This window comes from Scylla paramamosain, chromosome 26, assembly GCF_035594125.1.
Source record: "Scylla paramamosain isolate STU-SP2022 chromosome 26, ASM3559412v1, whole genome shotgun sequence".
Classification (NCBI taxonomy): Eukaryota; Metazoa; Arthropoda; class Malacostraca; order Decapoda; family Portunidae; genus Scylla; species Scylla paramamosain.
In genome coordinates, this window is record NC_087176.1 from 1,007,501 (window position 1) to 1,035,000 (window position 27,500).

Genomic DNA, 27,500 nt, shown 5'->3' on the forward strand with positions numbered 1-27,500 from the left:
GAAATACTCCATGGAATATACTATTCAAATAAAAAAATAAATAAAAAAAGACAATAAACTATTTAAATTCAAAGGACATATAAAATATGCCACTTTATAAAATCAGGCTATAAGAAATTCCAAACATTTCTACATAATTTGAATCAGAACTATTAGAAATTCAAAATTAGTCTATACCATTCGAATCATGCCATTTAAGTCTTAAACTCAAAATCAGTATTTCCCTTTCATTTTAAGCTATATTTCTTAAAGCCTATTGCATCTTATTCAAGCTATGTAGTTTTCAGACGATGTACTTTATTTTAATTTGCTTATAAATACACGTCTTATATTTACCTATCTTTATTATGCTAAATTTTAATTTATGTATCTAAATTACTACTCTATGCCTTCTCTCTATAATTGTCTACTTTAATTAAGCTAAATTTCAATCTATACATTTAAACTATGTCTTCTTTCATTTATCTATCAGAATGTCTATCTTGTTATTTCTTTCTTTATCTATCTATATGTACACCTATCTATTTATTTATTTTTTGTCTATCTACCTATTTGTTTATATGGGTTATCTCTCAGGTTTATTCTGATGAGGGAAGACAATTAATTAACCTATTCTGAATAGATTAATAATGAAAAAGTAAAATAAAAATGACGGTTAAATGTTATTCACATTTCATTATTTTTTCATCTTATATATATATATATATATATATATATATATATATATATATATATATATATATATATATATATATATATATATATATATTTCATTATGCAATTATGTTTCTTTGCTTATCTTTAGCATTATCTCTCTCTCTCTCTCTCTCTCTCCTTCATATTATGCAACAATGACCTTTTCGCACTCTCCTTCACCCTTAATCTTGCTCTCCCTCCCACTCACACACATCTTCCTTTTCTCTCTCTCTCTATCTCTCTCTCTCTCTTTCTCTCTCGTTTCCTTCCTTTACTCCTCTCTTCCTCTTCCTTCTTCCTTTCTACAAATAAGGTAATAAATAAATAAAAGAGAAATACACTATTTTCTAATCTATATTTTTCTTACATTTTTATTATTTCTTCTTTAGTTTTAATTCAGTGCCCCATAAAATGTCAAATAAAGAATTTTTTTTGCCCTAGCACATTCTCTCTCTCTCTCTCTCTCTCTCTCTCTCTCTCTCTCGTGATCAATAGTTTGCAGGAAAAACTACAAATAAGTCATGCAAAGAAGATAATTACACTGTTAATCCTTCATAAATTCAACGTTCGTACATTATCAATAAGGAAAATCGAGAGTATAACATGAAATAACGGCAAATATTTTACGTATGCAATTATGAAGATTTTGTTCATGATTTTAAGCCAGAAATTTAAAGATATGAGTGAAGATCATGGATATGCAAAACACGAAGCAAATATAAATGAACAAATAAGTAAATAAAAATAAAATGAGTAAATAAATAAAGTCAGGAATTTCAGGAAACACCAAAAATGAACATAACAAATAGGACAAAGACTTTCATTTAGAAATACATAAAATAAAAACACAATATTTAGACAAAATAAATAAATAAATAGATAGAACTTCCATATCGGTAAGGAAATAAAAAAAAAAAATGGATAATAATATAAATAAAAAGACATCGAGGAATTTATTACACTAACCTTCAATTTACACTGAAGAAGAAGAAGAAGAAGAAGAAGAAGAAGAAGAAGAAGAAGAAGAAGAAGAAGAAGAAGAAGAAGAAGAAGGCTAGGATTAAGGAAAGGGAGGAACAGGAGGAGAAGGGAAGATGGGAAGGAGGAGGATGAGGAGGAGGGGGAGGAGGAGGAAAGGGAGAGGTAATGGAGAAGGCAGGAGGAAAGAAAAGGTCTTTGCATCATATTTTTAAAGCAATTCTACACCTGCAGCAGAGAGAGAGAGAGAGAGAGAGAGAGAGAGAGAGAGAGAGAGAGAGAGAGAGAGAGAGAGAGAGAGAGATATGAACTATATCAATTAATCCATTCACTTAGTATACTAGAAATATTCTCTCTCTCTCTCTCTCTCTCTCTCTCTCTCTCTCTCTCTCTCTCTCTCTCTCTCTCTCTCTCTCATTCTGAACCTCGACTTGTCCCAGGTTACGTATCCTTCACACGCATAGAGAGAGAGAGAGAGAGAGAGAGAGAGAGAGAGAGAGAGAGAGAGAGAGAGAGAGAGAGAGAGAGAGAGAGAGAGAGAGAGAGAGAGAGAGAGAGAGAGAGAGAGAGAGAGCATATGACAAAGACTCAGACTTAAGCACAGCCAGAGAGAGAGAGAGAGAGAGAGAGAGAGAGAGAGAGAGAGAGAGAGAGAGAGAGAGAGAGAGAGAGAGAGAGAGAGAGAGAGAGAGAGAGAGAGAGAGAGAGAGAGAGAGAGAGAGAGAGAGGTATATCCCGTCCCGCGGCCCGCCTCCCCCCTCCCCAGGCAGGGCCAACAAAAATCAATGCGGAACAAGGTCACCGGTGCAGCGTGGAGGTCAGACGTGACCCTTCCTTCAGCCTGAGGACCCACGGCCTGACCTGACCTGTGACCTCACGTGACCTCGCCTGACCTCACTTCACTCTACTTGGCCATACTTGATCTGACCTCCTTGCTTGTTGAGTTGAGATGTGTGTGTGTGTGTGTGTGTGTGTGTGTGTGTGTGTGTGTGTGTGTGTGTGTGTGTGTGTGTGTGTGTGTGTGTGTGTGTGTGTGTGTGTGTGTGTGTGTGTGTTGACTCGTAGTGACGTCATCCTGCTAATAGACAGATCATTGATGTTAGATAGATTATTATCATTATTACTATTATTATTATTGTCAGTTATTATTGTTATTTTTATTATCATTGTCATTATCATCATCAGTCTTTTTACTAATTCTGCTACTACTACTACTACTGCTACTGCTACTACTACTACTACTACTACTACTACTACTACTACTACTACTACCACTACTACTACTACTACAACGCTAAAGAAGACGAAGGCAAAGACGACCACGTTACTATTTTAAGTAATGGTGCTATTTTCTCTTTGTTATTTTTGCTTAGTTTTACACACACACACACACACACACACACGAACACACACACACACGTCTTGGCTCTGATCCAATCCTTCTATTTTCTCTCCCACACACACACACACACACACACACACACACACACACACATTAAAGTCTTGCCTCATTTCTGTAAAAACACGAATAGGTGAGGAAATAAAATAAAGATACAAAAAAAGAAAATAAAAAATAATTAAGAATGTACTCAATATAAAGGAGGAGGAGGAGGAGGAGGAGGAGGAGGAGGAGGAGGAGGAGGAGGAGGAGGAGGAGGAGGAGGAGGAGGAGGAGGAGGAGGAGGAGGAGGAGGAGGAAGGGAGGTTGGCATTTTACCAGGTGTCATGTCACCTTACCTGCCCTCTATGCCCAGTGTCAAGGTCATCCTCCTCCTCCTCCTCCTCTTCTATGTTGCACTAAAGCTAACTCTCTCTCTCTCTCTCTCTCTCTCTCTCTCTCTCTCTCTCTCTCTCTCTCTCTCTCTCTCTCTCTCTCTCTCTCCTTTCCATTCCTCCTCCCCTCATCTTTCCTAACTTTTTTTCCTCCCCCTTTCAGTTTAATCCTTCTGTTACACTCTCTCTCTCTCTCTCTCTCTCTCTCTCTCTCTCTCTCTCTCTCTCTCTCTCTCTCTCTCTCTCTCTCTCTCTCTCTCTCTCTCTCTCCCCCTTCTGTCCTTAATCTCTCTTTTCCCCTCAAATCCATCTCCCCTCAAACACACACACACACACACACACACACACACACACACACACACACACACACACACACACACACACACACTATTTCTTCATTCTCTTCAATCTTCATTAATCATTTAAAAGTTAAAATTTTACTCTTTTCTTTCCTTTTCATATATATTTAAATTATTCAGGTCTCTCTCTCTCTCTCTCTCTCTCTCTCTCTCTCTCTCTCTCTCTCTCTCTCTCTCTCTCTCTCTAACTCAGCCTACTCATTCCCCTTCCCTCTCTCTCTCTCTCTCTCTCTCTCTCTCTCTCTCTCTCTCTCTCTGGTCCCCAAGCGCTAAATTCAGACTTTTTTCCTTTCCTTAGTCCTAATTTTCCTCCCTTTTTTCCCTCTTAGGCCTTAAATTTCCCCTCCCTCACAACCTGTCTCTTGCCTCCCCTCATATTTCTCCTCCCCACCTCTTATCTCCCCCTTCCACGCCTTCATAATGGGGAGGGGGGAGGCAGAAAGGGGAGAAGAATTGTCCTCATATCCCATTATTTTCCCCCTCACTTAAAGCATATATACATACATACATACATACATACATACATACATACATACATACATACATACTCTTCTTTCCCCCTTTTTTTGCCTCTCATTCTTATTCCTTTTTTTTTTATTGTTTGTTTGTCTGTTTGTTTGTTTGTTTTTCCTTCTCTTCCTTTCAATGACTTTTCCTTCTCTTTCTTCTTGATATCAATCCTTTTATTTTATTTCCCACCCATCAAATTACCTTTATTTCCTCTTTTCCCCTCATTAATATCTTCTTTATTCTTGTTTTCCCTTTTTCTTTCCTGGTGACAAATTACAGATGCCTTTCTTAACTTTCTATGGTACTTTCCCTTCCTCCTCCTCCTCCTCCTCCTCCTCCTCTCCTTATTTTCACAGCATCCTTCTACACTGACTTCTTTGGCATACAACATTGCAGAGGAGGAGGAGGAGGAGGAGGAGGAGGAGGAGGAGGAGGAGGAGGAGGAGGAGGAGGAGGAGGAGGAGGAAACTACACTATCTTTCACCCTCCCTCCCTCCCTTCCTCCCTCCTCCTCCTCCTCATCCCTTCACTTCTCATCTCACATTTCCTTCATCTCTAGTTTCCTGCATTTTTCCTTTACTTCCCTCATTTTTTCCCTTAGATGTGTTTCCCCTCCATTCCCATCCATTCTTTATTTCTAACACCCCCCATTCCCCCCCTCACTCCCTCCTCTCTCTCTCTCTCTCTCTCTCTCTCTCTCTCTCTCTCTCTCTCTTGGCAATACACAAGTTAAGTTCCAAGGCTAGCGAGAGGAAGAGTTGGCCAGTCTCATAAATAGGAGGAGGAGGAGGAGGAGGAGGAGGAGGAGGAGGAGAACAGTGTAAGTGGCAGGGGGGGAGGAGGTGAAGACAAGAGAGGGGAAAGAGAGAAAGCACAGGAGGAGGAAGAGGAGGAGGAGGAGGAGGAGGAGGAGGAGGAGGAGAAAGAAGAGTGTTGGGAGACAGAAAAGGGGTAGAGAGAGCACAGTAGGAGGAGGAGGAGGAGGAGGAGGAGGAGGAGGAGGAGGAGGAGGAGGAGAAAATACACATAATGCTAAGAAACAACATCTAACTCCCACCTGAACAACAACAAAAAAAGTCCACAAAACAACAGACAAAAAGTCCACAGAATAACAACAACAAAAGTCAATAATAAAAGTAACACAACAAGGAATTTTAGATGACACTGTGTTAATGTAATCCTTGGCAGCTCTGAATGACACCAGTGGGAAGGAGAGAGAGAGAGAGAGAGAGAGAGAGAGAGAGAGAGAGAGAGAGAGAGAGAGAGAGAGAGAGAGAGAGAGAGAGAGAGAGAGAGAGAGAGAGAGAGAGAGAGAGAGAGAGAGAGAGAGAGAGAGAGAGAGGAGAGAGAGAGAGAGAGAGAGAGAGAGGAGAGAGAGAGAGAGAGAGAGAGAGAGGTGAAGAGGACAAGTGTTCCCCCATCAGAGACATTACTAGTGGCTCTGGTATTTGCAAGGTACAAGAGAGGAGACACTGGGCTAGACATTGATATTCTCTTCCCCCATCACTCTAAGCCATCACTGGTCAGCATTTGCAAGGTTACAAGGGACGAGACATTTGCTAACCACTGATATTCCCTCCCTCATCACTCTAAGCCATCACTGGTCAGTATTTGCAGGGTTACAAGGGAGGAGACACTGGCTAACCACTGATATTCTCCTCCCCCATCACTCTAAGACATTGCTGTTCAGGTATCTGCACAGTTACAAGGGAGGAGACACTGGCTAAACATATGATCATTCCCCGCTGTCACTTCATGCTTACAAGACGTGGCTGGGTAACATTATCAAGCCAGCAGGTTAACATCACTATTTACTCTCTCATCTGCTACCTAGAAGAAATAACTTGCTAAACACTATCAAGATTTTTAGTGAATAAAATAATTTATTCTTTCATCTATTACTTAAAAGAAATAATTAGGTAAACATTATGAAGCCAGCAGGTTAACATCACTATTTATTCCCTCATCTGTTACCTAGAAGAAATCAATATGTAAACACTATCAAGATTTTTTAGTGAATATAATCATTTACTCTTCCGTCTATTACCTAAAAGAAAAAATTAGCTAAACACTATCAAGGCATATAATGTAATAATAATTTACTCCTTGATCTGTTACCTGAACCCATCACTGACTAAACACTGTGTCAAGATTACTGGTACAAGAACATGAGTTTCCAAGAGCAGCACTTACGAAGTGGGCCTTTCCCACCTCACCCCTCCATCCTGTGTGTCCCTGGCCAGCCTCCTTGACACTTGTACACCCAAGATCACGTGTTCCATTCATGGCAACACATTCCCAGTTGAGTTTGCAAATATCTTTCCCTATGAGCAGTCACCACATGCCTGAGCCAGGGGTGAGGCAGGGCAGGTGACACACAGACAGGGAGACAGGCAAGCAGACAGAGACAGGTGGACAGGACAGGCAGCAAGGGTGAAGAGAAAGAGAGAGAGAGAACAAGGGTGAGAGTAGCTAGCCTGGGTGACAAGCACGGCAACACACCGCCTGCCAGAGTAAGGCTAAGAATAACAACTTGATCACCTTACCTGCTCTGACTCACACCCGGCACACCCTGACTGTCCCTCTACTAAAACACTGTCCCTTTACTACAACACTGTCCCTCTGCTACAACACTGTCCCTCTGCTAAATTCTCGTTTGGGATTGATATCTGCAATGACCACTTTATTTATTTATTAGATGATTTTGTATTACTTTTATCTATTTTTTTTTCTTTCTGGATCAATTTTTTCTGAACTGGCATCTTCACTGTTTTTTTTCTGTTGCCCTCCAGTCTGTACGGCACCCTTAACCTCAGTGTAAATATAGATACACACACCTACACAAAATACGAATCTTTTTCCACACAATTCCTAAAATAAAACATGTAAACACACACACACACACACACACAAAAAGAAGAAAAAAGCACCTATATTTAGATACTACACAATCTTTTTCTACACGACTCTGGAAATAAAACAAGAAAACAAACACACTTCAAAACAAAACAAAACAAAACTACATTTACACAATAAAAAAAAAAATAAAAAAAACATTTCTTTACAACTCCTAAAACACATAATAAAACACACACAAAAAAAAAATATATACTTCAAACACACTTTTTTAAACAACCTATAAAATAAAACATGCAAAAAAATGATGAATAAATAAAAAAAATACACTAAGAAAAACCATCACACACACACACACACACACACACACAGCTTTAGTCACACAGGCGCTTCTATGTGTAGTGTTAGTGATGACACACAAAACATGAAGACACTTTACCTTGCCAGATTTCTTAGCATCAGCCTGACACTCTGCCTCCACCATCACCATCGCCATCAGTCTTTCAGTCATTGTGGGGGGGAAGGAGGAGGAGGAGGTAGAGGAGGAGGAGGAGGAGGTGTGGGGGAAAATGCCAGAGGTGTGGATAGGGGTGGGGGAGGATAAGGTCTCCCTCTGTGGGTGAAGCAAGCAAAAAAGAACACAAATAAGGTACAAATCAAAGTAAATGTTTTCAGTGGGGGACTTAGGCAAAATAATATTGTGCTGTGGAGGGCTGTGGTGGTTTGGGGGAGGGGGGTCAGGGAGGGAGAGGGCTTCACTATGCATGCTGTGGCTGTACTGCAAGGGGGGGAATGAAGGGGAGTGGGGAGTACAGTGCAGCACAAATACAATAACAGCAGCAACAATAACAGCAAAAAATAGTAATGATGTTCAGACAAGTTGGGAGTGAAAGTGAAGAGACAGACAAAAACCTGCCTCATAACACCTTTGTCTCTCTCTTCACCAACACACAAAATAATAACGATAATAATAATAATAATAATAATAATAATAATAATAATAATAATAATAATAATAATAATAATAATAATAATAATAGCATGCATTCACATACATACATACATACATACATACATACATACATACACACACACACACACACACACACACACACACACACACACACACACACACACACACACACACACACACACACACACACGCATGCTGGAAAACAGTGAAATCATTACTTACATGCACTAAAAAGACTTGCAATCTTATCTTTATCACACATGCATCCAGTGAAAAATGAGATGAATTAATAGAGATGTATAAAGCCTTCAGTAATCCCTTAATGTTTACCACCTGGGAGTGCACACACAGGCACCCTATCAGCTTGTCTTATCTGTCACTCAAGTGCAAGTCTTCGCATCCATTCAGTGGAAAAAAACAAATGAAATAAGGAAAATAACATATATACCCATAGGAACACCTCAATAATTCTGCCGTTTACCACTACTGTGTTTAATTCATGCCAGGGAAAGCAGAAATGAAAACATACCAACATTATATCCTGCCATTCACTAGAAAAAAAAACAGGATGAAAGAGTAATAACATATATACCTACAGAAACACCTCAATATTGCTACCATTCACCATGCCAGTATTTAATTAATTTCCAAGGCAGACAATAGAGCAAGAATTACAATACGCTAATATTCTATCAAGCCAACACATCACCTTTATCTTCTTTTTATGTATAAACACTGAGGTATCAAGCCACTATCTTCATAACAGGATCATACAACAATAATAATCACCCCAGTATTTTATTTCTTTCAGAGGAACCTAATAAACCAGAAATTAAGACATATTAACATTATATAAAAATGATGGATCACCTCTCTCTCACTTTTACATGAGCAATAAACTCTCTGACCACTATCTTCATCCTCTTATCTCCTGTTGTCTGTCTGTTATCACCTGTTTTCTCCTCCATGCCTCCTCATGTCCCCCTCCCTTATCTGTTTCTCCCACTATCACATGTTGCCCAATGTGAGAGTATTCTATTCACTGCTGCATGATAAAAAACAAAACACCTGACTCCCTAATCACTATCACCTGTCTGTCACTACAAGCACAAGTCCCTGGCCACCACCAGTCTCACCTCACCATCACTCATTATTGCCATATATTCTGTAGGAAAAAATAACTTTGATCCTCAGTACATCACATGAATCACTCCTTGAACAATGCTTATCCAGATGTGCATTACTTCTTCATCATAATATTACAAAAAAACTAAGGAAATTTTTACTTCACCACAAAAAACTATCTAAAATGAAGGAAAACTTTACTTCACAACAAAAACACTCAGCTTTACTTTACTTTCTCACCACAAAAAAAAATACCTAAAATGAATGAAAACTTAACTTCACTATAAAACCACAAAAAAATCTAGCTAAACTTCCCTTCAACACAAAAATATCTAAAATGTAGCTAATCTTCACTTCTTTACAAAATTATCTATAAAAAAAAAAAAAAAAAAAAAACGCTGCCACAGCTACAGTACACAAATAAACACAGCCTTCCATGCATGAGCAGCAGACTCAGTGATCCATGCAGGCAACACTCAGGCGCTGAGAGCCTGGCTGAATAACTGAAGACATGGTGATGGGCGGAGTGGCATAAGTACACAGAGATGGGGTAAGTCCTCAGACTATATGTGTGCTTGAAGAAATGATTGACTAAAAGAGATAAGAAAATGCTATCCCACAAGTGTACTTTCATTTTCTGTATAATGCAACACACACTCGACTTTAAGGAAAAGTTGGATAAAAACAGTTATGGAGACAGGACAGTACGAGCTTAGTTCCTCTCCTGTATGTCACAACTAGGTAAATACACACACACACACACACACACACACACACACACACACACACACACACACACACACACACACACACACACACACACACACTAACAGTAAGGTGAGATAAATATAGATTCATGAGACAGAACAGAAGAGTAGCTTTGTATATTGCAAGTGGATGAAACTAGGTCAGCGCACACACACACACACACACACACACACACACACACACACACACACACACACACACACACACACACACACCTGAATAATGCAGTACCACAGAGAGTAGTGCTTGCAGCCTTTCACACAACCTTGGCAACATTGATCTGTGAGGCCAAGATATCTCAGCAATGCAATGAATTTTTTTTTCTCATTCTGGTGAAGGTTAATGTAAAATTCCTCGACACATAAACCGACATTATTTAATATACAACTGCTGGCTCATGTAAACCTTCATAGGAACCCAATCAAATACCAAGTTTTCTTTTCTGTATAAGACTCCATGTTTTTCTTCTCATTATCATCATCAAGCTGAGTCAGCATTGTTCATCTCCTCATGCCTGGATGCTGCTCTTTGATCTGAATTACAAAGTATCATAATGGAGGAACAAATACCTAAAGCCTCATATAAACTCAATCTAAGGCAAGTGTTCTTGTCTTCATTCTCTAAGACTCATTATTTTCTTGCTGTCATCATTACTGAGCCAAGTTAGCACTATTCCTCTAGTCATGCCTGGATGCTGCGCTCTGATGTCACTCACATGAGTTCATAAAGCAGCCACAAAACAGCTGACCCTGCAAGGCTGTGTGTGGGGGCGGCTGCTGCTCTGCAGGATAGGGCAGCAAAGACCAAGGTCAAGTGTGAGTGAGCCGTGACAGCACCTTGCACTGACCATGCCTTCCTCCTCATCTTGCTTAACTCACCTCCTTATCATGTCTGACTTTGTGTAAACTCACTTTGCCTAATTCCTCATGACTCAGCAATGTTAATGCATGACAGTGACCACAACACGCACAGAACATGCTTACTGATTTCCTAGTGCTGCCTCTCTGTCAGTAGTCATGTTTACATATGGGGTTGTGAAAGCAGTCTGTAGTGAATGCGCAGCTTCCATAACCATCAAAGGAAAAAAGAAATGTTCATGTCTATTCTGGCATTCAAAATAACCACACATTTCTTACAGTAATTTGTTCTCAAGTTCACATCATTGACATCATTTAATTTTCAAAGCTGTATTTCAAACACAACTGCCAGTTATAGTGGCTTTAAACTCTGTGATTGGTGGCTTTTCCAAATACCACATCTGGCTGCCAGATCAGCAACCAGAACTCTATTAAGGAACCACACAAACAATGTTGTCTAGTTACAGTGTAGGAGGCAGCTCACTTGTGTGGCTGAGGGACTGCTTGTCTGGCAGGAGGATGAAAGTAGGTGTGCATGGAGAGGAGAGTTATAGTATGAGCATTAATAGTTGGCTTCCTCAGGGTTCAGTGACTGGTCCCTTGCTACTTCGAATTTATGTTAATCATGTAACTTCTAGAATTTCCTGCATGTTTTGTCTATTTGCTGACAACTTTAACCTTTACCAAGCTTTGCCAACTACAAAGTCTGACCATGCAGCATCTCACAGTGAGCCTCAGAGTGATATAGACATATAACATGGGACTAGCTGTTCATGGGGCTTATCATTCTCTATAAGTAAATGTCTTCAGATAAATTTTTGTAGAAATTTTCAATATGCACCAGCTTCCCAATATTCCACTGGCAATCAAATTACTCAAATACTTGACAACACAGAGATTTGGGAGTCCAGGTGGACTCTTCTCTCAAATTTCATCTTCATGTGAGAGAAATTGCTGCTGAGGCTGCAAGCGTTGCTTACACCATTCATAGAGGGAGAGTCTGTTGCCCTCCAGATTTTATGAGACTAGTCTTTATTACTCATGTTCCTCCAGTCCTGGAGTGTGCTTCTGTGACATGGTGTACTGGCTGCCTGGGTGACACTGCCATGTTGGAGAAGGCCCAGAGGAGATGGAGGAAGAGAACTGTGGTGTTCCTTGGCCTCACCTGTGCTGGACCTCTTTCTTGTCTCAGCCTCTATTCCATCAGGGGTCATCTGATAAGAGCTGCCCTAACCATGGTCTACAAGATTTTCAATAGCCTCTGTCCTCATCTTGAAAATTTGCCTGTTAGGAGCCTTGCTGTTAGGACAAGAGGTCACACCTTCAAGCTGGCCATTCCTTCATGTAATACTGAAGTCAGAGCTCATTTATTTTCTGTGAGAGTCCTGGACACCTGGAATAATTTGCCTGAATCTGTCATCTCTTCTGCCTGTGATGATTCATTCAAGCACCAACTCGACGAGTCTTGTGGTCACATCCTGTCAGAGTGTGACTGACTGAAGTGTTCACTGCCATTCTGGTGAAGCAACACCAGGTAACCTTATGCCACCAACAAGAAGTAATTACTGCTCTTGCAGTTTTGGGTAGAGGCTTCATCTGTGTCTAAAGGCATCAGCCCTCGTCTAGGTAAGAATCTCGGTAAGAGCCATAACACTCAGAAGAGCATCAGAGTCAGTGGTAAATGGAAGGAGACCAGTGGAGGACTGAAGGTCACTTGGGGCAGTGTGTAGCAGCAACATGAGAAGGGAACACATCAGGAAGAAACCATCTATAACCAAAAAAACTCAGGGACTCATCAGCTGTCCAACCCCATAAGGGGAAATAAGGATATAAAACATAATAATGATAAAAAAAAAGTTGTAAGGATAACAATCATGAGCAAAGGTTATTTAGAATAGCAGAATGAACCTTTATTTTTCTTCTAACTATACTGCATTAATTTTCTGTCTAGCATGAGAAGTACATCATGACACTTCTTCTCTTATCTTATCAATGAACATCCATCAATACACCATGTTCTGAAATGCATCAACACCTTATCTTGACCCCTTCAATAAACCAATGAGTATGTTGTAATTGTTTTTGAGAATGTTTTCATGATTCAATCACAACTTAACAAGGATTCTTATCATCAATGGGACAAAATGCATCACCACGTTATCTCAACCAATTTAGTGTGCCATAGAGCAAGTCACAGGCGTTTCTGAGGATGTCTTCATGATTCAATGGCAGTCTGGCAAGGATTCTTATCATCAGTGGGACAAAACACCATGAGAATCTTAATAATCTTCTCTGTAGTCTTTGAAAATGGTCTTCTTGAGGGTCCTTCATGAGTGAGTGCGTGATGAGTATTGAGTGAATAAGTCAGTGAATGAGTGGTTGAATAGCTTATGATGAGTGATGAGAGGACAAGGGGAATGCAAGGTGAGTGAATGAGTAAGTGATGAGTGAATGAGTGTTTACTCAGCTAAGAGTCAGTGAATGAGTGGATGAATACCTTATGGTGAGTGGTAAAACGACAAGGTGAATGCAAGGTGAGTGAGTAAGAGAGCAAGGTGAGTGCAAGGTGAGTGAATGAGCGAGTGAGTGAGTAGCAGACAATTTCACCTAAACTCATCCCCATCCACAGAACCTTCTTAAAACTAAGGAGTGCGAGTGTTTAGACTGAGTAGGTGATGCAATGAGTGATGAGTGAGGGAGGTGAGGAAGACAAACAGACAGACAGGCTGGGAGACGCGCATGAGCAGACAACCCACAAAATCTCGCAAACACCAGCAAACACCCGCCACACACGCACACACCACTCCCCCAAACACGCAAAAAGACTCATATTTACCGTGTCGTTGGCTGAGTTATCCGAGGCGAAGTCAGCCATTCTCACTTTACACTTACTAGGGCAGAATCTGGACCTTTGCAAACACTTTGGTGCTTCCCACGTGAGTACCAGGCCCAGGTAAACAATCCAATTTTCTCCCGATTTTCTGGCGATTTCTCCCGATTTTCTGATGATTTTCTACAAGCGAGTGAAAGATCTTGGCTTAATAGGGTTCAGTTTGAGTTAATAGTATCTAACACTATTGTTAACCGTGGGATTAGGTACTTAAGCGCTCTTAGTGCACAGTAACTGATGCTCTTTTGTTTTTTGGCCACGAGCTTGTGAGATGTATGAATTATGCAATACTTGGAGTTCTCGTCGAGACTGATTTAAGTCGCTCCCATGGTGCTTAGCGTGATGAGGCCCTAAATAAGCAGCAGAGGGAGACAGAATAAAGCGGCGCCCCTCCTGAGACACGGTTCAGATTGCACTAACCGGCGCGGCCAACATTACTGGAACCTTTGCTTGACTGCCATCTCTCACTATCCAAAACAATACTGCCATCCAATACATGTATTCCCTTCCTCATTCAGCCTATCGATACAGCAACATTCGCCACGTACCCGATTAAATGTCTCCTTCGTCTTTATTCTCTTATATCACCCTCTTTTCCCTTCTCCCTCCTCCTCCTACTCTTCTCTCCCCCCCCCCCCTCCTCGTCCTCCTCTACCTCTTACTCCTCGTCTACCACCAACTCTTCTTCCTCCTGTGTATTATGTCTTAGAATATTGTCCTACCGATTCTTCTTATTTCACTGTGACCATTGTAAAAACCAGCCTTGCAGTGTCTGTTATGCTTCTCGTGCCTCTCCTCTGTTCTCCGGCCTCGCCTCTATTGCCCATATGATAACCTCCTCGCATTCAATAATCAATTTGTATAGTGACAACGTAGCATTTGAAAGGTTGCCTAAGTCTTCAAGCCATTACATTAACATTTCAATAAGAACTCACCACAAATATTTTCCTACTCTGCATGTGGCGGGTAGCTGGCAACTCCTCACAGCTGATTGTGGCACGTGATGTGGCGGCCGCACGTGCTCAAATCCCACCTGAGCAGCTGAGCTTGTAAGTTGTAATTCATTTCTCACCCTGCTGCCCCGCTGTACGCACCTCGCAAAGCTGAACCGCCAGGATATTTCCCTACACCATCGAGGCACACAAATGATAACGAAAACAATGGTGCATGTTGCATATCTAGCTGTCTTCTACCGCTATTTTCATGCTAATTGCTCTTCTGATCTTGCTAACTGCATGCCTCCCCTCCTTCCGCGGCCTCGCTGCACAAGCCTTTCTTCTTTCTCTCACCCCTATTCTGTCCACCTCTCTAACGCAAGAGTTAACCAGTATTCTCAATCATTCATCCCTTTCTCTGGTAAACTCTGGAACTCCCTGCCTGCTTCTGTATTTCCACCTTCCTATGACTTGAATTCCTTCAAGAGGGAGGTTTCAAGACACTTATTCATCAATTTTTGACCACTGCTTTGACCCTTTTATGGGACTGGCATTTCAGTGGGCATATTTTTTTTATTGGATTTATGTTGCCCTTGGCCAGTGTCCTTCCTACATAAAAAAAAAAAAAAAATAGTAGTAGTCGCACTCGCCCACCCACCCACCTCCATTAAAGGCGGGTTTACACAAGGCAGTTCGCGGCTGGTTTTAGCCGGGAATGTGCTGCCGGGATTTGCTAATATAGAAAACTTGTTAAGATGCCATTAGAACCATGAAAACATCCTTAAAAGCTCGCATAACTTTAACTAGAGCCCTTTGAAATTATGGTGCAGGTGCGACGTAGAAATGTTTCAGAATAATTTCAAACATTAGTGGGAATACAGACAAGCCAAACTCACCAAATCTTCAGTAGCGAGTGATATTAATGTGAAGCCTAAAGTGGTGATGGTTTTAACCTAGAGAAGAATAAGAGAGAATAATGAACAAAGATCTGCGAATATTTTATGGATTCTGATTCTGATTCTGAATATCAATGCGCAAGGCACCACAAACTGGTGCATGACGCGCATATTGGGTTAGCTGGTGGGGGGGAGAGGGACCCAGCGTGGAAAGGAGGGAGTTAATCAAATGTGTCTCTTAGTGTTTAAGTGTTGTTGTGATAAGTGAGTGTGTATTTGTTTAGAGAATGTGTCTATAGTGCCGCTGTCTAAAATACATTGGAGAAGCCTGTGCCACTACTCTTTCATGAAATGTGGAGAGTATGAGTGCTTTTTTTTTTTTTTTTATATTATTATGTAGGAAGGACACTGGCCAAGGGGAACAAAAATCCAATAAAAAAATATGCCCACTGAAATGCCAGTCCCATAAAAGGGTCAAAGCAGTGGTCAAAAATTGATGAATAAGTGTCTTGAAACCTCCCTCTTGAAGGAATTCAAGTCATAGGAAGGTGGATATACAGAAGCAGGCAGGGAGTTCCAGAGTTTACCAGAGAAAGGGATGAATGATTGAGAATACTGGTTAACTCTTGCGTTAGAGAGGTGGACAGAATAGGAGTGAGAGAAAGAAGAAAGTCTTGTGCAGCGAGGCCGCGGAAGGAGGGGAGGCATGCAGTTACCAAGATCATTAGAGCAATTAGCATGAAAATAGCGGTAGAAGACAGCTACATACACTCCTAGCACTGCTGCCAGTGTTGTGGTGCCATCCCCACAGTGGTGCCTCCTGCACCAGCACACACTCTCCCAGCACTGCTGCCAGTGTTGTGGTGCCATCCCCATAATGGTGCCTCCTGCACCAGCACACACACTCCTAGCACTGCTGCCAGTGTTGTGGTGCCATCCCCACAGTGGTGCCTCCTGCACCAGCACACACACACTCCCAGCCTAGTGGTCAGTGTGCTGTCCTGTTTGTCAGGCTGTCAGCTTCATTTGTCAGACTGTTGACTGTCATTGTCAGTACAAGACTAGGGTTTTGTTGAGCATTTTACTCTAACATACAAATTCTGTATTAGTAAATCAAAACACAAAGTTTACATATTTGTAAATGAAAATTTGTACAAGCAGGGAAAGCTGCAGCTCTGTGCTGGGAATGGCTTTAGTCATGCCCGGCATTGGTCAGTTTTCGTTTGGTTCACAAATGTGGTGCACAGATGTGAGTGTGCAGCAGTGATGTCCGCATGTCAGTCAGAGCGGAGAAGGGGCAGGGCTGGGCAGCACTGTCCTCAGAGTGTCTGTACTCACCCTTCAAGTCAGGTTTGTCACCATTCATGCTGAGCTCATTCATTATCATCAATTAACACGAGGGAAATGAAACATTAGACAGAGTGTCTTCTTTACTATAAATTTCCTAGGAAAAAATCTTTAAAATTAATATATAATATGCTTCAAATTTCTCAAAAAGTTGCACTTTGAAAATAAAACTTTACAGATGTGTCAGATCTCAAACGTAATGCATTACACCGGTGGCCGAGGTCGGGCGTGGCGGAGCGAGGGGAGCAACACTCACCCTCCTCCGGCCACACCCTGCTTCCCCTAAACAAAGAGTCAACTAGAAAAAAAAAGCAAGAATTCCCTTAATATAACCAAGAATGGGCAACCACTGGTAACCTCACCAAAAAATCACTGTGGAAAATGGAATTCCTGTCTGAACTGATTCAACAGCCAATGTGTCTCTACGTTATGCTAAGATTTAGGCATCTGCAGGACATGGGAATATACTCAAGTGTCACACTGGGGCCCAATGCTGCTCTAATACTTGAGACTTCAAGTGGCGCATATTAATATAATACCAAACTGGCCCCAAAACTTCATAGTAATAATGGAGTCAACCAACAGACCCACAATGTTATAAATGTACACAGGGTGACAATACAATAAATACAAAGAGCCTCAATACTGAAGGCTTGGCTATAAATTGCCAGTGAGGCCCACACAGTCTTTATTCTCGCACATTACTATGCTCCTCCCTACAGTATTATTATCTATGAAAACATATAATAAGACGTTAACCACCGGCCCGAGCCTCGGCCGGCTTCCCACACACGACACACACCCGTACTCAAGGGAGTTCATAACAGCGACTGCAATGCACACACATGATCGTCCCCACACCCGACATGGGCCGTTCAGCACGCCCGCACACCACCGGCCCCGGGACATGGACGTGTGATCCTGAGTCCTCAGTGAGGGAAAGTAGTCGTGGTGGTGGTGGTGGTGGTAGTGGTGAAGGCCAGAGCGTGGGGCGGCAGGGCACTCCTCTTGCTCATTTCTCGTGATACACCAGACTGGTGCCTCACCATTACCTTGGGTCATAGATGGAGGGAGAGAGGAGTGCCTGTAATATCTGCACTGGCCGAGATGGGGACAAACACCTGCACTACCACCGCCACCATTGCTGTAAAGGTGTCCTCTAAGATCAACCTGTTTCCTTCACAGCACTGCCAGGCATCCAGTGGACTGCAGCGGCCACAGTCACAGCGGTGTGTTTGGCGCGGTGGTGCCTGCATCGCTTCCGTCGCAGTTAGGAACAGGCATGAATATGGATCTTAGGGTCTAAGCAGTGGGCCAAACACAAGGTGGTACATGAGTGGATGTAAGTACAAGGCAACTCTACTTCTATAAGCTTCTCATTCCAAAAGTTGCTGGAGTGTGTAACCATACAATGCCTCAAATGGTGTGCAGTATTTTCCTTCCGTTTGAAGAGAACACAAGAACAACAGGAGTTCAGGTGCCTTAGACTTTACCCCTCTACCAGTTTAAAATATACTTTCAACACCTTAATTTTTGGAATATTGCTTTAGAGTTTAGGTTTTCATATTTTGCTCTACTATTTGAATATCAATTTGCAGCTTCTTACCTTAAACTTTAAATTATTGCTATAGGAAATCCATCCTTGAATTTCATAGGCTATTCCTGATGAACTCACTGACCCATATCAAGTGTTTGAATAAACTCCTTGAGAGACTAATGGTTTGAGGACGTCAGAGGGCGCAGCACTCAATGAAAAATGCATGTGGTGATGCTTCCCATGTTGTAATATAAATTTTGAAAACAAGACAGTCATTAAAAGCAGTCCAAGATGTGAACAATGTGGATCACTCTTCACAGATGACACCATCAACATCCTGACTCACACTCCCACATTCTCACTCTTCCACACACACACACACACACACACACACACACACACACACACACACACACACACACACACACACACACACACACTACACTGAGAGGCCAGTGTGAGTAACATGGTGAGTGTCTTGCTCTCACACCAGCACCAAATTCCCAAACAACATCCTAATACCTCATCATCATCATCATCATACAACAAATTAGAAAATGTACAGTGATGAAGTACAGAAAAGTGGCATAATATTAATAATAATAATAATAATAATAATAATAATAATAATAATAATAATAATAATAATAATAATAATAATAATAATAATAATGCCTGATGGAGGTGGCTTGGGGTCAGAGATAGAGGGTGAAGGGAAGGAATAGAGAGCTGGGGAGCAAGTCTGTAGAGTTGGCAGGATGCACGTGGGCCACGCCTCTCTTGTCGGCCCTGGCAACACGGGGCCCTTATTGTTACAAACTATTGGCAGGAACATGTGATTCCAAGGTCTGACGTGCATCCCATAGAAGCAAGGTGTTGGGCTGGTCTATGGCATGTTGCAGAAGTGATTTTGTGCCAAGCCGACAACAGAGGCGCCTCCTGCACACACCTGCCTGTCCATGAGTGCCGTGTGGCTACACCTGATGGCCTGAGCAGAAGAGAGAGGAGTGGAAGAGAGTAAAGGGAATGCACAAGCTGTTCCCAACTTTGGTATGAACTATCACATAAGCCCTGCCCCAACCCTCCATCACGTGAACCACAGTGTTTTCCAGTTGTTGAGGCCACTCCAGGAAGCCGACACGCCCAAGTCCTCTCTCTGTCATGGTCCATCACTTCCCCCGCAAGGGGTGTTCTGTCACTGGCAACATGCATTGGTACTGTCACTGCTACAACTGAAGAACACTGTTCACCTCATGACCACTGTTCTGTAATTCATCAAGACTATTCCACAAAGTCTACGTTGATGCTCGGCACATCCACTTTAAAAACAGTGCAGTCTCCTTGTGCTGATCCTAGTACAGTTCACAGCATCAGACTTAAGTCACTTAAGTCCTCTAAGAACATTTGAGCGAGGGAGTCAATATGACTCTCTTGCTTGTGGTGGTTCTACTAGACTACTGTGGAGAGAAAGCTGAATGAATGAACTCACTCAGCACTTCCTCTAACTCTTCCCAGTGGGACCTGGTGCAACAAAGCTGAGGGACTCGAGCAATGCGCTGTGGAGGAGGCCGGCGCCCTGCCCACCTGAGTGGTGACAGCACAGCACGGACGTCCTACACGAAGGAGAACAGCTGGCGGTAGCGCTCCACGGCTCCCAGCCACATCTCCCTCAGCTCAGGTAGCTGTATGTAGACGAAGACGACGAGGATGATGATGGTGGTGGTGGCTATGAGGCGGGAACGTGTCTGCAGCAGTGGCGTTAGTATGTTGGCCACCGTAGCCACCACCAGCAGCAGCACCTGAAAGACACCACCGCATTGATTCCTTCCCAGAACTTCAGTGTTCAATTAATTTCACCTGTACTGCCAAGTGAGGGAATGAGTGTGGGCTGCAGGCATGCTGTGAGTGTGACAGTGATGTTGTGAAGGATTGCTGAGTTACTGTGGTTTGTAAACACACTGTGGGGGACATGCTGTGGGTCTGTGGGTTAAGAGAGAGAGAGAGAGAGAGAGAGAGAGAGAGAGAGAGAGAGAGAGAGAGAGAGAGAGAGAGAGAGAGAGAGAGAGAGAGAGAGAGAGAGAGAGAGAGAGAGAGAGAGAGAGAGAGTTTTACTAGTAATAACTAAACAACTAAACACACACACACACACACACACACACACACACCTGCAGGACTGTGAGGAGCACATTGATGAGCTTGACAAACACAGCCCGGGCATTGCTGTTCTCGAGGCCCTCCAGGGTGAGGTACTGCTGCTGCTGCTGGGCCTGCTGGTGCTCCATGCGGGAGATCTGTGGAGGGAAACGTTGCTTCAACAGCTGAGCCAAGAGATGACAGCTGGGCGAGACACAGAGCCCAAGGAAACTCAAGAATTTCCTATTATGCATGAAGTAGTATGAGTAAGCTACTGGTTGAAGGGTTGTGTATGCCTACTTGTGTTGGTTACGGCCAGAAGTGAGCTATAAAACAATCTATACACAATTACATCTCCTTAATATGTTTAGGGCCCTATAAAGGCTGGGAAACCATCTTGTATGCATAATATGTGTAGTTGTATTGTTTAGGATCCTATAGAGGATAGAAAACCATCATGTACACAGCCATGTCTCCATCAGTGTGTTGTAGTGTTTGGAATAACGTAAAGGCCAGGATCCACCCTGTATACAGCCCCGCCTCACTCCCCGCCCCCAGAGGTGCTCACCCTGGTGTGGCAGTTCTCCACAATCTCGTGAAGGTCTCGGATTCGCTCCTCACTCTGGTACTGCACCTTCTCCTCCATGTCTGCCATGTTTGTCACCAGGTTGCCCATCTCATTCTGGTGTAGTTCTGTCAAGTCATTCACCTGCTCCTCAAGCCGCTCACACCTGAAGCGCTCCTCGGCCAGCCCCTCCCGCATGCCATTCAGCTCGGCAGCCAGGGCCAGCTGGGGACATCATACTGGCATCAGGATGACCACTCACTTCAGCACTATGACAAACATAGTCATTGTAATGAAATAAAAGTGTTTTGTTTTAAACAAGTACATTGATTCAACTTACTTTGGTGGAGTCTATTTCCTCTCTTAGTCTGGCTATCTCCTCCCTGCTTTCCCTCAGCTCCATGAGAAGCTGTTCTACCGACATTCCTCCCGCCTGACCAAAATAATCAACACCCGTCAGCTGCAAGACAAGACACATGTTAGCACTGGGCATGAATGCCCCCCTCCCTACTCCCCCTGGCCCTGTGCCTGTGCTGGTGACAGGTGACCACCCCAGGACATGTTAGCATCAGGCATAAGTGCTCCCCTGCCCCTGTGCCTGTGCTGGTGACAAGTGACCACCAAAGGACACACTGGTGCTTTCAAATGTCTTGCTTAACATCACTGGAATACAGTTTTGGTAGAAAGATCAGAAATTTCCAAATTTAAAAATAGGAAGACTGGCAACACAGCTTGATGTCTACTTACTGAAATCAAAGTTAAGCAAGACATAAGTGCTGAAAATATTTATTACATTTTCCATAATATCAATCACATTTCTACATGTCAATATGAACAAGTGAGTGAGTTGGGTGGGAGTGGCGGCTCACCTGGCTGTGGTGGTTCCTGGGGGAGGTGAGATGCGCCAGGGTGGTGCTGCCGCCTGGGACACTCTCGCTGGTGATGGACGAGTTGCACTCTGACCCTTCCTCAGACCCAATCTTGCTGCCATGGTGGCCACCGCCGCTGCTGCTGCCGCCGGCCCCCTGACCCGTCGTGCTTTGCTGGTGACTGACAGGTGAAGGTGAGACACAGGCACCAGGTTGTTTTTGTAAAGGTGAGGCAAAGGTACCACTGATTTGTGAGTCTTATACATTAAAGTGCATCTTGTATGATAGCAAAATTTCTCTCCTAGTGAAAGAAAACTAACAATGAACCTTTTAAGTCATTATTCTAAAGAATTTACTGATCCCATGAAGTGAATAAAGGTTTCTCTGACACAAAGTAAGGTATGTGTCATTATGTACATGAATCCATTACTTGTACCCATAACAACCTCACAAACCCAATTCCATCAATGATTAACATAAAGCATAGTAATAGACAAGCTACAGAGACTGGCAAGTCCAAGCTCATCTCAACAGACAGTCAGCTTTGTTAGGCAGCAGCATTCTGGGGTGTCAGTCTTGGGTGTTGGTTCACTACTGTGCTCCAGTCCTCAGGGAAGAGTCAAGCCTCTAGGGAGGTTATTTGTCCTTTTGGAGGGGCACTAACTAACTTGGGATGTTTAGGGTCTCCAGGCCTAAGACACCACATGGTAACACACTAATGCTGTTTGTTTTTGGCATCTCATGGAAGTTATTTCCACAATAAACCTTACTGATCATTTAAAGGCTGTCATTTTTCACCTTTTCCTAATAACAATGCCTTCAATGAGTCCTCAGCTTTTGCTCTTCAGTGTAGTCCCTTCCATACGCTCCAGGGGAAGATGCTCATGCTGAGATCACCTCTAGGCTAACAGGTTTTCATGCTTACCTTGTACTAACAGCCCCAGAAATCAAGTGCAAAAGAATGCTGTCCTGCCTATCTGCCTGGCCAGCACATTTTCCTTCCACCAGTGAGTGAAGTGGCCTGGCCAGTGAGGGTTAAGTAACCTACAAGTCTCATCTTAACTCTAGATCCCCCTGGGTGGCATGAGGACAGTGTTACCTTGGGAGGGCAGCCCCTGTGTTAGAGGAGGTGGGGGGCACCAGGCTGGCCCCCACAGGCAGGGTGGCTGACCCATGGTGTGCCCGCTCCTCATCTCGATCCTCCTCTCCGGCTAACTCCTTGATATTGTCAGCAGAACCAAATTTGTTTTTGATCAGGTGTGCTATCTCCTTTGGCTTACTAATCACCGTCCTATGGAGAGAATGAGGCTTCATGATACTTGTCCTGCTCCTGCTGTGTATCTGTGTGTTTGGATGGGACAGTGTGTGTGTGTGTGTGTGTGTGTGTGTGTGTGTGTGTGTGTGTGTGTGTGTGTGTGTGTGTGTGTGTGTGTGTGTGTGTGTGTGTGTGTGTGTGTGTGGTTTTCCTCAGCTCTGCCTCTTCTAACTCAAATCCTCAACACCTCTCATTCATATACCACAACCTAACTACAATATGCAGTGCTTCCAAGATAGCTCACCAATGACTTATTGAAGGGAGTCCAACATTCACATTGTGTGTCACTGAGATGCAGATGCAGTGTGTGTGTGTGTGTGTGTGTGTGTGTGTGTGTGTGTGTGTGTGTGTGTGTGTGTGTGTGTGTGTGTGTGTGTGTGTGTGTGTGTGTGTCCTTACTCCTGCATTTCCTTCCCTGTACACCAGTGTAAATGACATTGTAATATTGCCTGTTGTAGTACAATAATAACTGCTGACTTGTACTGTTGGTCTGCATCCTTTCCTGCACTCAAAGCTGCAACTTGTTACAGAATGCCATTTCTTCAAGCATGTATCTACTCAAAATGATGCCAGAAGGCACTCACTACATCACCTGTCATGCTGCATCAGTGCCTCACTGCCACACCTCACCTGGGTGTCTACAGAATGCATGTGAACCTATACAGAAGCTGTTGCTGGTACCCAAGAAATGTTGATAAGTAGGTCTGTTGTGGGGCTGCAGGCTGCCCTTAGCCCTCAAGGGCACAGCTTGGCTGGGTATGTCAACAACCTTGCTGCGAGTCATGTGTCCGAGTGTCCTGAAGACCAAAGTGACCTCATGCCATGCACCAACCTCTGCCCCTCGGTGCCACCACCTCCCATGGAAGCCAGCAGTGCACCACCACTGCCTTGCATACCAGCTTTTCCATCCTACAGGTTAATGTCTTCTCTTTCCATTCCTGTGTATCAATTCATGGAAGCTATAGGGAAAGAAAGACTCAAATAACTTTTTTTTCCCTAACAGTTAAAGAAATGGTTTCCCTGTGAACAATAAAGCTGGTGATGAGGACACTATATATTGTAGTGTTCTGAAGCTCAGTGTAATTCTTGTCTGACCATCTACCATTCACTTCCTACATATTGTGTTAGTACTTTACAGATTGCAATATTGACACTAAAGTTGATGACTGCTTGTCGTGTGTGTGTGTGTGTGTGTGTGTGTGTGTGTGTGTGTGTATGCCACAGTATGAGGTCAGCTTCTTATTGGTAAGAACAAAGGAAGGAGGCTTAAGCTAATGCTAGGGGTGTAATCTTCGCATAAGTATGCAGGGTCACATAGGACCTAACTAGCAAGTAACTGAAGCTTTAACATGAATTTTGTTAACATATACCAATGCAAATTGCTACAGAGGAAATGGTCATGAAAGTTGTGAAGCAAGTGTGCTGGTAGCAACACAAGTGCTTCTCTGTCACTAAACTACTACTATCTGGATGGGGAAAAAAAAAAAAAAAAAAAAAAAAAAAAAAAAAAAAAAAATATATATATATATATATATATATATATATATATATATATATATATATATATATATATATATATATATATATATATATATATATATATATATATATATATATATATATACCAGCAAATACTCTGCACAGTTTCATAAACATCAAGTACAGGTTACATATCTGATTAGGAATTGGCTCTTTGTCTCTGTTCTTCAAAGCAGGTTATAGAGAACACAAAGTCAAACTGGCTTATAAATCTAGAAGTAACACTACATAAAACCTTACAGTAAGGCAATGCATCAGACTAGTGGGTGGCTGAGACAGACAGAGGAAGCATCTAGTCTAACACTGCAGAGCCTGTTAGGAAAGACTAAACATTACACAAAAGAACAAGGGGCAGTGAAGCAGCATTGTGCATGCAGCCCCTTCCCCACCAAGCCCAGCCCTCCCCATGCCTCTGCCGGCCATGTCAAGCTCTCCACCACTTACTTGAGTCCCTGGCCCATGTCCCTCAGCACCTCCTTGGGCTGTCTGTGCGCTGCATTCAACCCATGTGTCTCAATTTCTCGTAACCTCTTTTGGTAGTTCTCCAGCTTCTTCTGCAGCTGGAGTATCAAGGCAGCTGACTTCTGGTTCTTCTTCTCAAACACTGCCTTGATCCTTGTCATCTGCTGCCGGTCAGCATTTGCAGCAAGCTTCAAGTATTCATTGACATTTTCTGAAAGTCAAAGAACATGTAAGGAAAAAAAGCAAGTATTGATAAGAATTATTACAGCATCTAATACTACAATGAGAGACAACTTCTTCATATCTCATTTTAAATCTAACTCTATCTGGCTTAAAAACCAAGTCATTCTTTGCTTGTATCTATTAATGTCTTAGGATTCTCTACTTTCGCTCTAGCTACTGAGTTTCTCTTAATTTTCTAGGCTGTTGGCAAGCAGGATGGAGAAATAATCATCCATCAATCCCCAACACCCTTAACACAGACACTGCTCAACTCTGTGCAACAATCACAAAGAAAAGCCATACATCCTTTCATGCAATTAAAGCAGAAGCCATACACACACACAAACATACACACTGCTTCCCCGACCTTCCAACACACACAAATATCCCATTCTAATCACACAGCATTACCAGTAACACCCATAAATAACACACACACACACACACACACTGCTCCACTGTCTTCCCAACACACATACATCCCAATCCAATCACACAACATCATTACATCACCAATAATACTCACAAATAAATGCCATTCATCTTGATCCAGAGACTGCCAAGTGTTGACCTACTAGCTTCACAGCTTCCCTTATGTCCTCATCACCACCACCATTACTCACCGTCCCTTGCCTTCTGCTCCTCCTTAATCAAGTCTTTAGTCTTCTGTATCTTGCTCTGGATGTGCTCCACGGCCTCTCTGGTACGCTGGAGGTGCGGCAGCTGGTCCTCACTGTCGTCCAGCCCCGCCCCACCACCTCCGCCATCCGTGGCGCACCGCAGGGCATCCACCAATTCGCCTGATCCATTGGACACCCCCGAGGATGGCACCGTCTCCTGCTGGAATACACAGCCACCTTCATCACCTAGTATTGCAATTAGGAGGTGTAATATTACGAGGGGTTTGCTTCATATAACAATCACACCAAGTTGAATACACCACTTCCACCTCTCATCTGATCAGCGAGGTTAGGCAACGGTGAATCTAGTTCATACTTGAAGGATGTTACTTCTCAGCACAGACATTGCCTGCCACTAATATTAGGAAATGGAAGTGTAATGGTACGTTAGTTTTTTCTTTCCTTCTCAGTACTGGAATTATCTTCAGGCACAAAGATTAAGAAGTGAAGTCATATTACGTGTTTTTTCTTCAATTCTTAGCACAAATGTCCTCTGGCACGGGGATTATTAAGAGTGGTGGGTAATATTACATGGTCTTCCTTTTGACTCAGCACAGGCCAACTCTCTCTCTCTCTCTCTCTCTCTCTCTCTCTCTCTCTCTCCTTCCCTTCCTTTCCATTATTTCACAACTGATCCTGTGATAAGTCGAAGCCAAAGTCAAATAAGAAGAAACAATGTTTGCGAGATACTTGTTGTCTTCATACCCTTGTTTATTCTTCTTTCCTTCATAACATCATATAATTTAGCTTTACTTTCTTCCACTATTTTTCCTCTTTTCTTTCCCCTTACTTTCCATTATTTCACAGTTTGGTCCTATTATAAGTCGAAGTCAGAGTCAGATAAGAAAAGGCAATGTTTTAGAGTAGCTCGCTGTATTTTTTTTTCTTTCCTTCAAAGCATCTTAACACTTGTATCTAATTTCTTCTGCCAACTTTTCTTGTTTTCCCTTCCCTTACTTTCTGTTATATTATAGCTTGGTCCTATTATAAGCCGAAGCCAACGTCAGATCAAGAGGCAATGTTAGGGAGATGCTCGTTGTCTTCATATCAACTTTACTATCCTGTGTTTTCTTTCCCTTATCTTCTTCTGCCTCGTTAACCAATATTCTAGTAAGGTTTCTCGTCTACTTCTCATTTCTGCTGGGTAGGGACAAAGTTTCCAAATATTTCCAAGTAAAGCCTGTTTTGTACTTTCTTCATGTTCTTATTTCGAGG

General features: G+C 42.6%; 1 protein-coding gene and 1 long non-coding RNA gene across 3 annotated transcripts in view; both read right to left on the reverse strand.

Moving 5' to 3' along the window:
- Positions 1-2,638: 2,638 nt before the first annotated feature.
- Positions 2,639-14,205, reverse strand: LOC135113537 (uncharacterized). 2 transcript variants are annotated; one of them, XR_010274872.1, is made up of 3 exons: positions 13,732-14,205; positions 7,612-7,785; positions 2,639-2,749 (listed from the first exon to the last, which is right to left on the reverse strand). It is a non-coding gene; the product is annotated as an uncharacterized LOC135113537 (long non-coding RNA). The 2 variants fall into 2 exon arrangements; XR_010274871.1 differs by having other exon boundaries at positions 2,639-2,752.
- Positions 14,206-17,033: 2,828 nt separating this feature from the next.
- Positions 17,034-27,500, reverse strand: part of LOC135113538 (transmembrane and coiled-coil domains protein 1-like) — a 68,011-nt gene continuing 57,544 nt past the window's right edge. Inside the window, exons 4-11 of the mRNA XM_064028787.1 lie at positions 26,229-26,445; positions 25,366-25,594; positions 23,167-23,358; positions 22,068-22,248; positions 21,539-21,658; positions 21,202-21,423; positions 20,666-20,791; positions 17,034-20,299 (exon numbers count right to left, since the gene is read on the reverse strand). Of these exons, the coding sequence (XP_063884857.1) occupies positions 20,114-20,299; positions 20,666-20,791; positions 21,202-21,423; positions 21,539-21,658; positions 22,068-22,248; positions 23,167-23,358; positions 25,366-25,594; positions 26,229-26,445 (1,473 nt within the window). The 3' untranslated portion in view covers positions 17,034-20,113. The remainder of the gene's footprint in view (positions 20,300-20,665; positions 20,792-21,201; positions 21,424-21,538; positions 21,659-22,067; positions 22,249-23,166; positions 23,359-25,365; positions 25,595-26,228; positions 26,446-27,500) is intronic.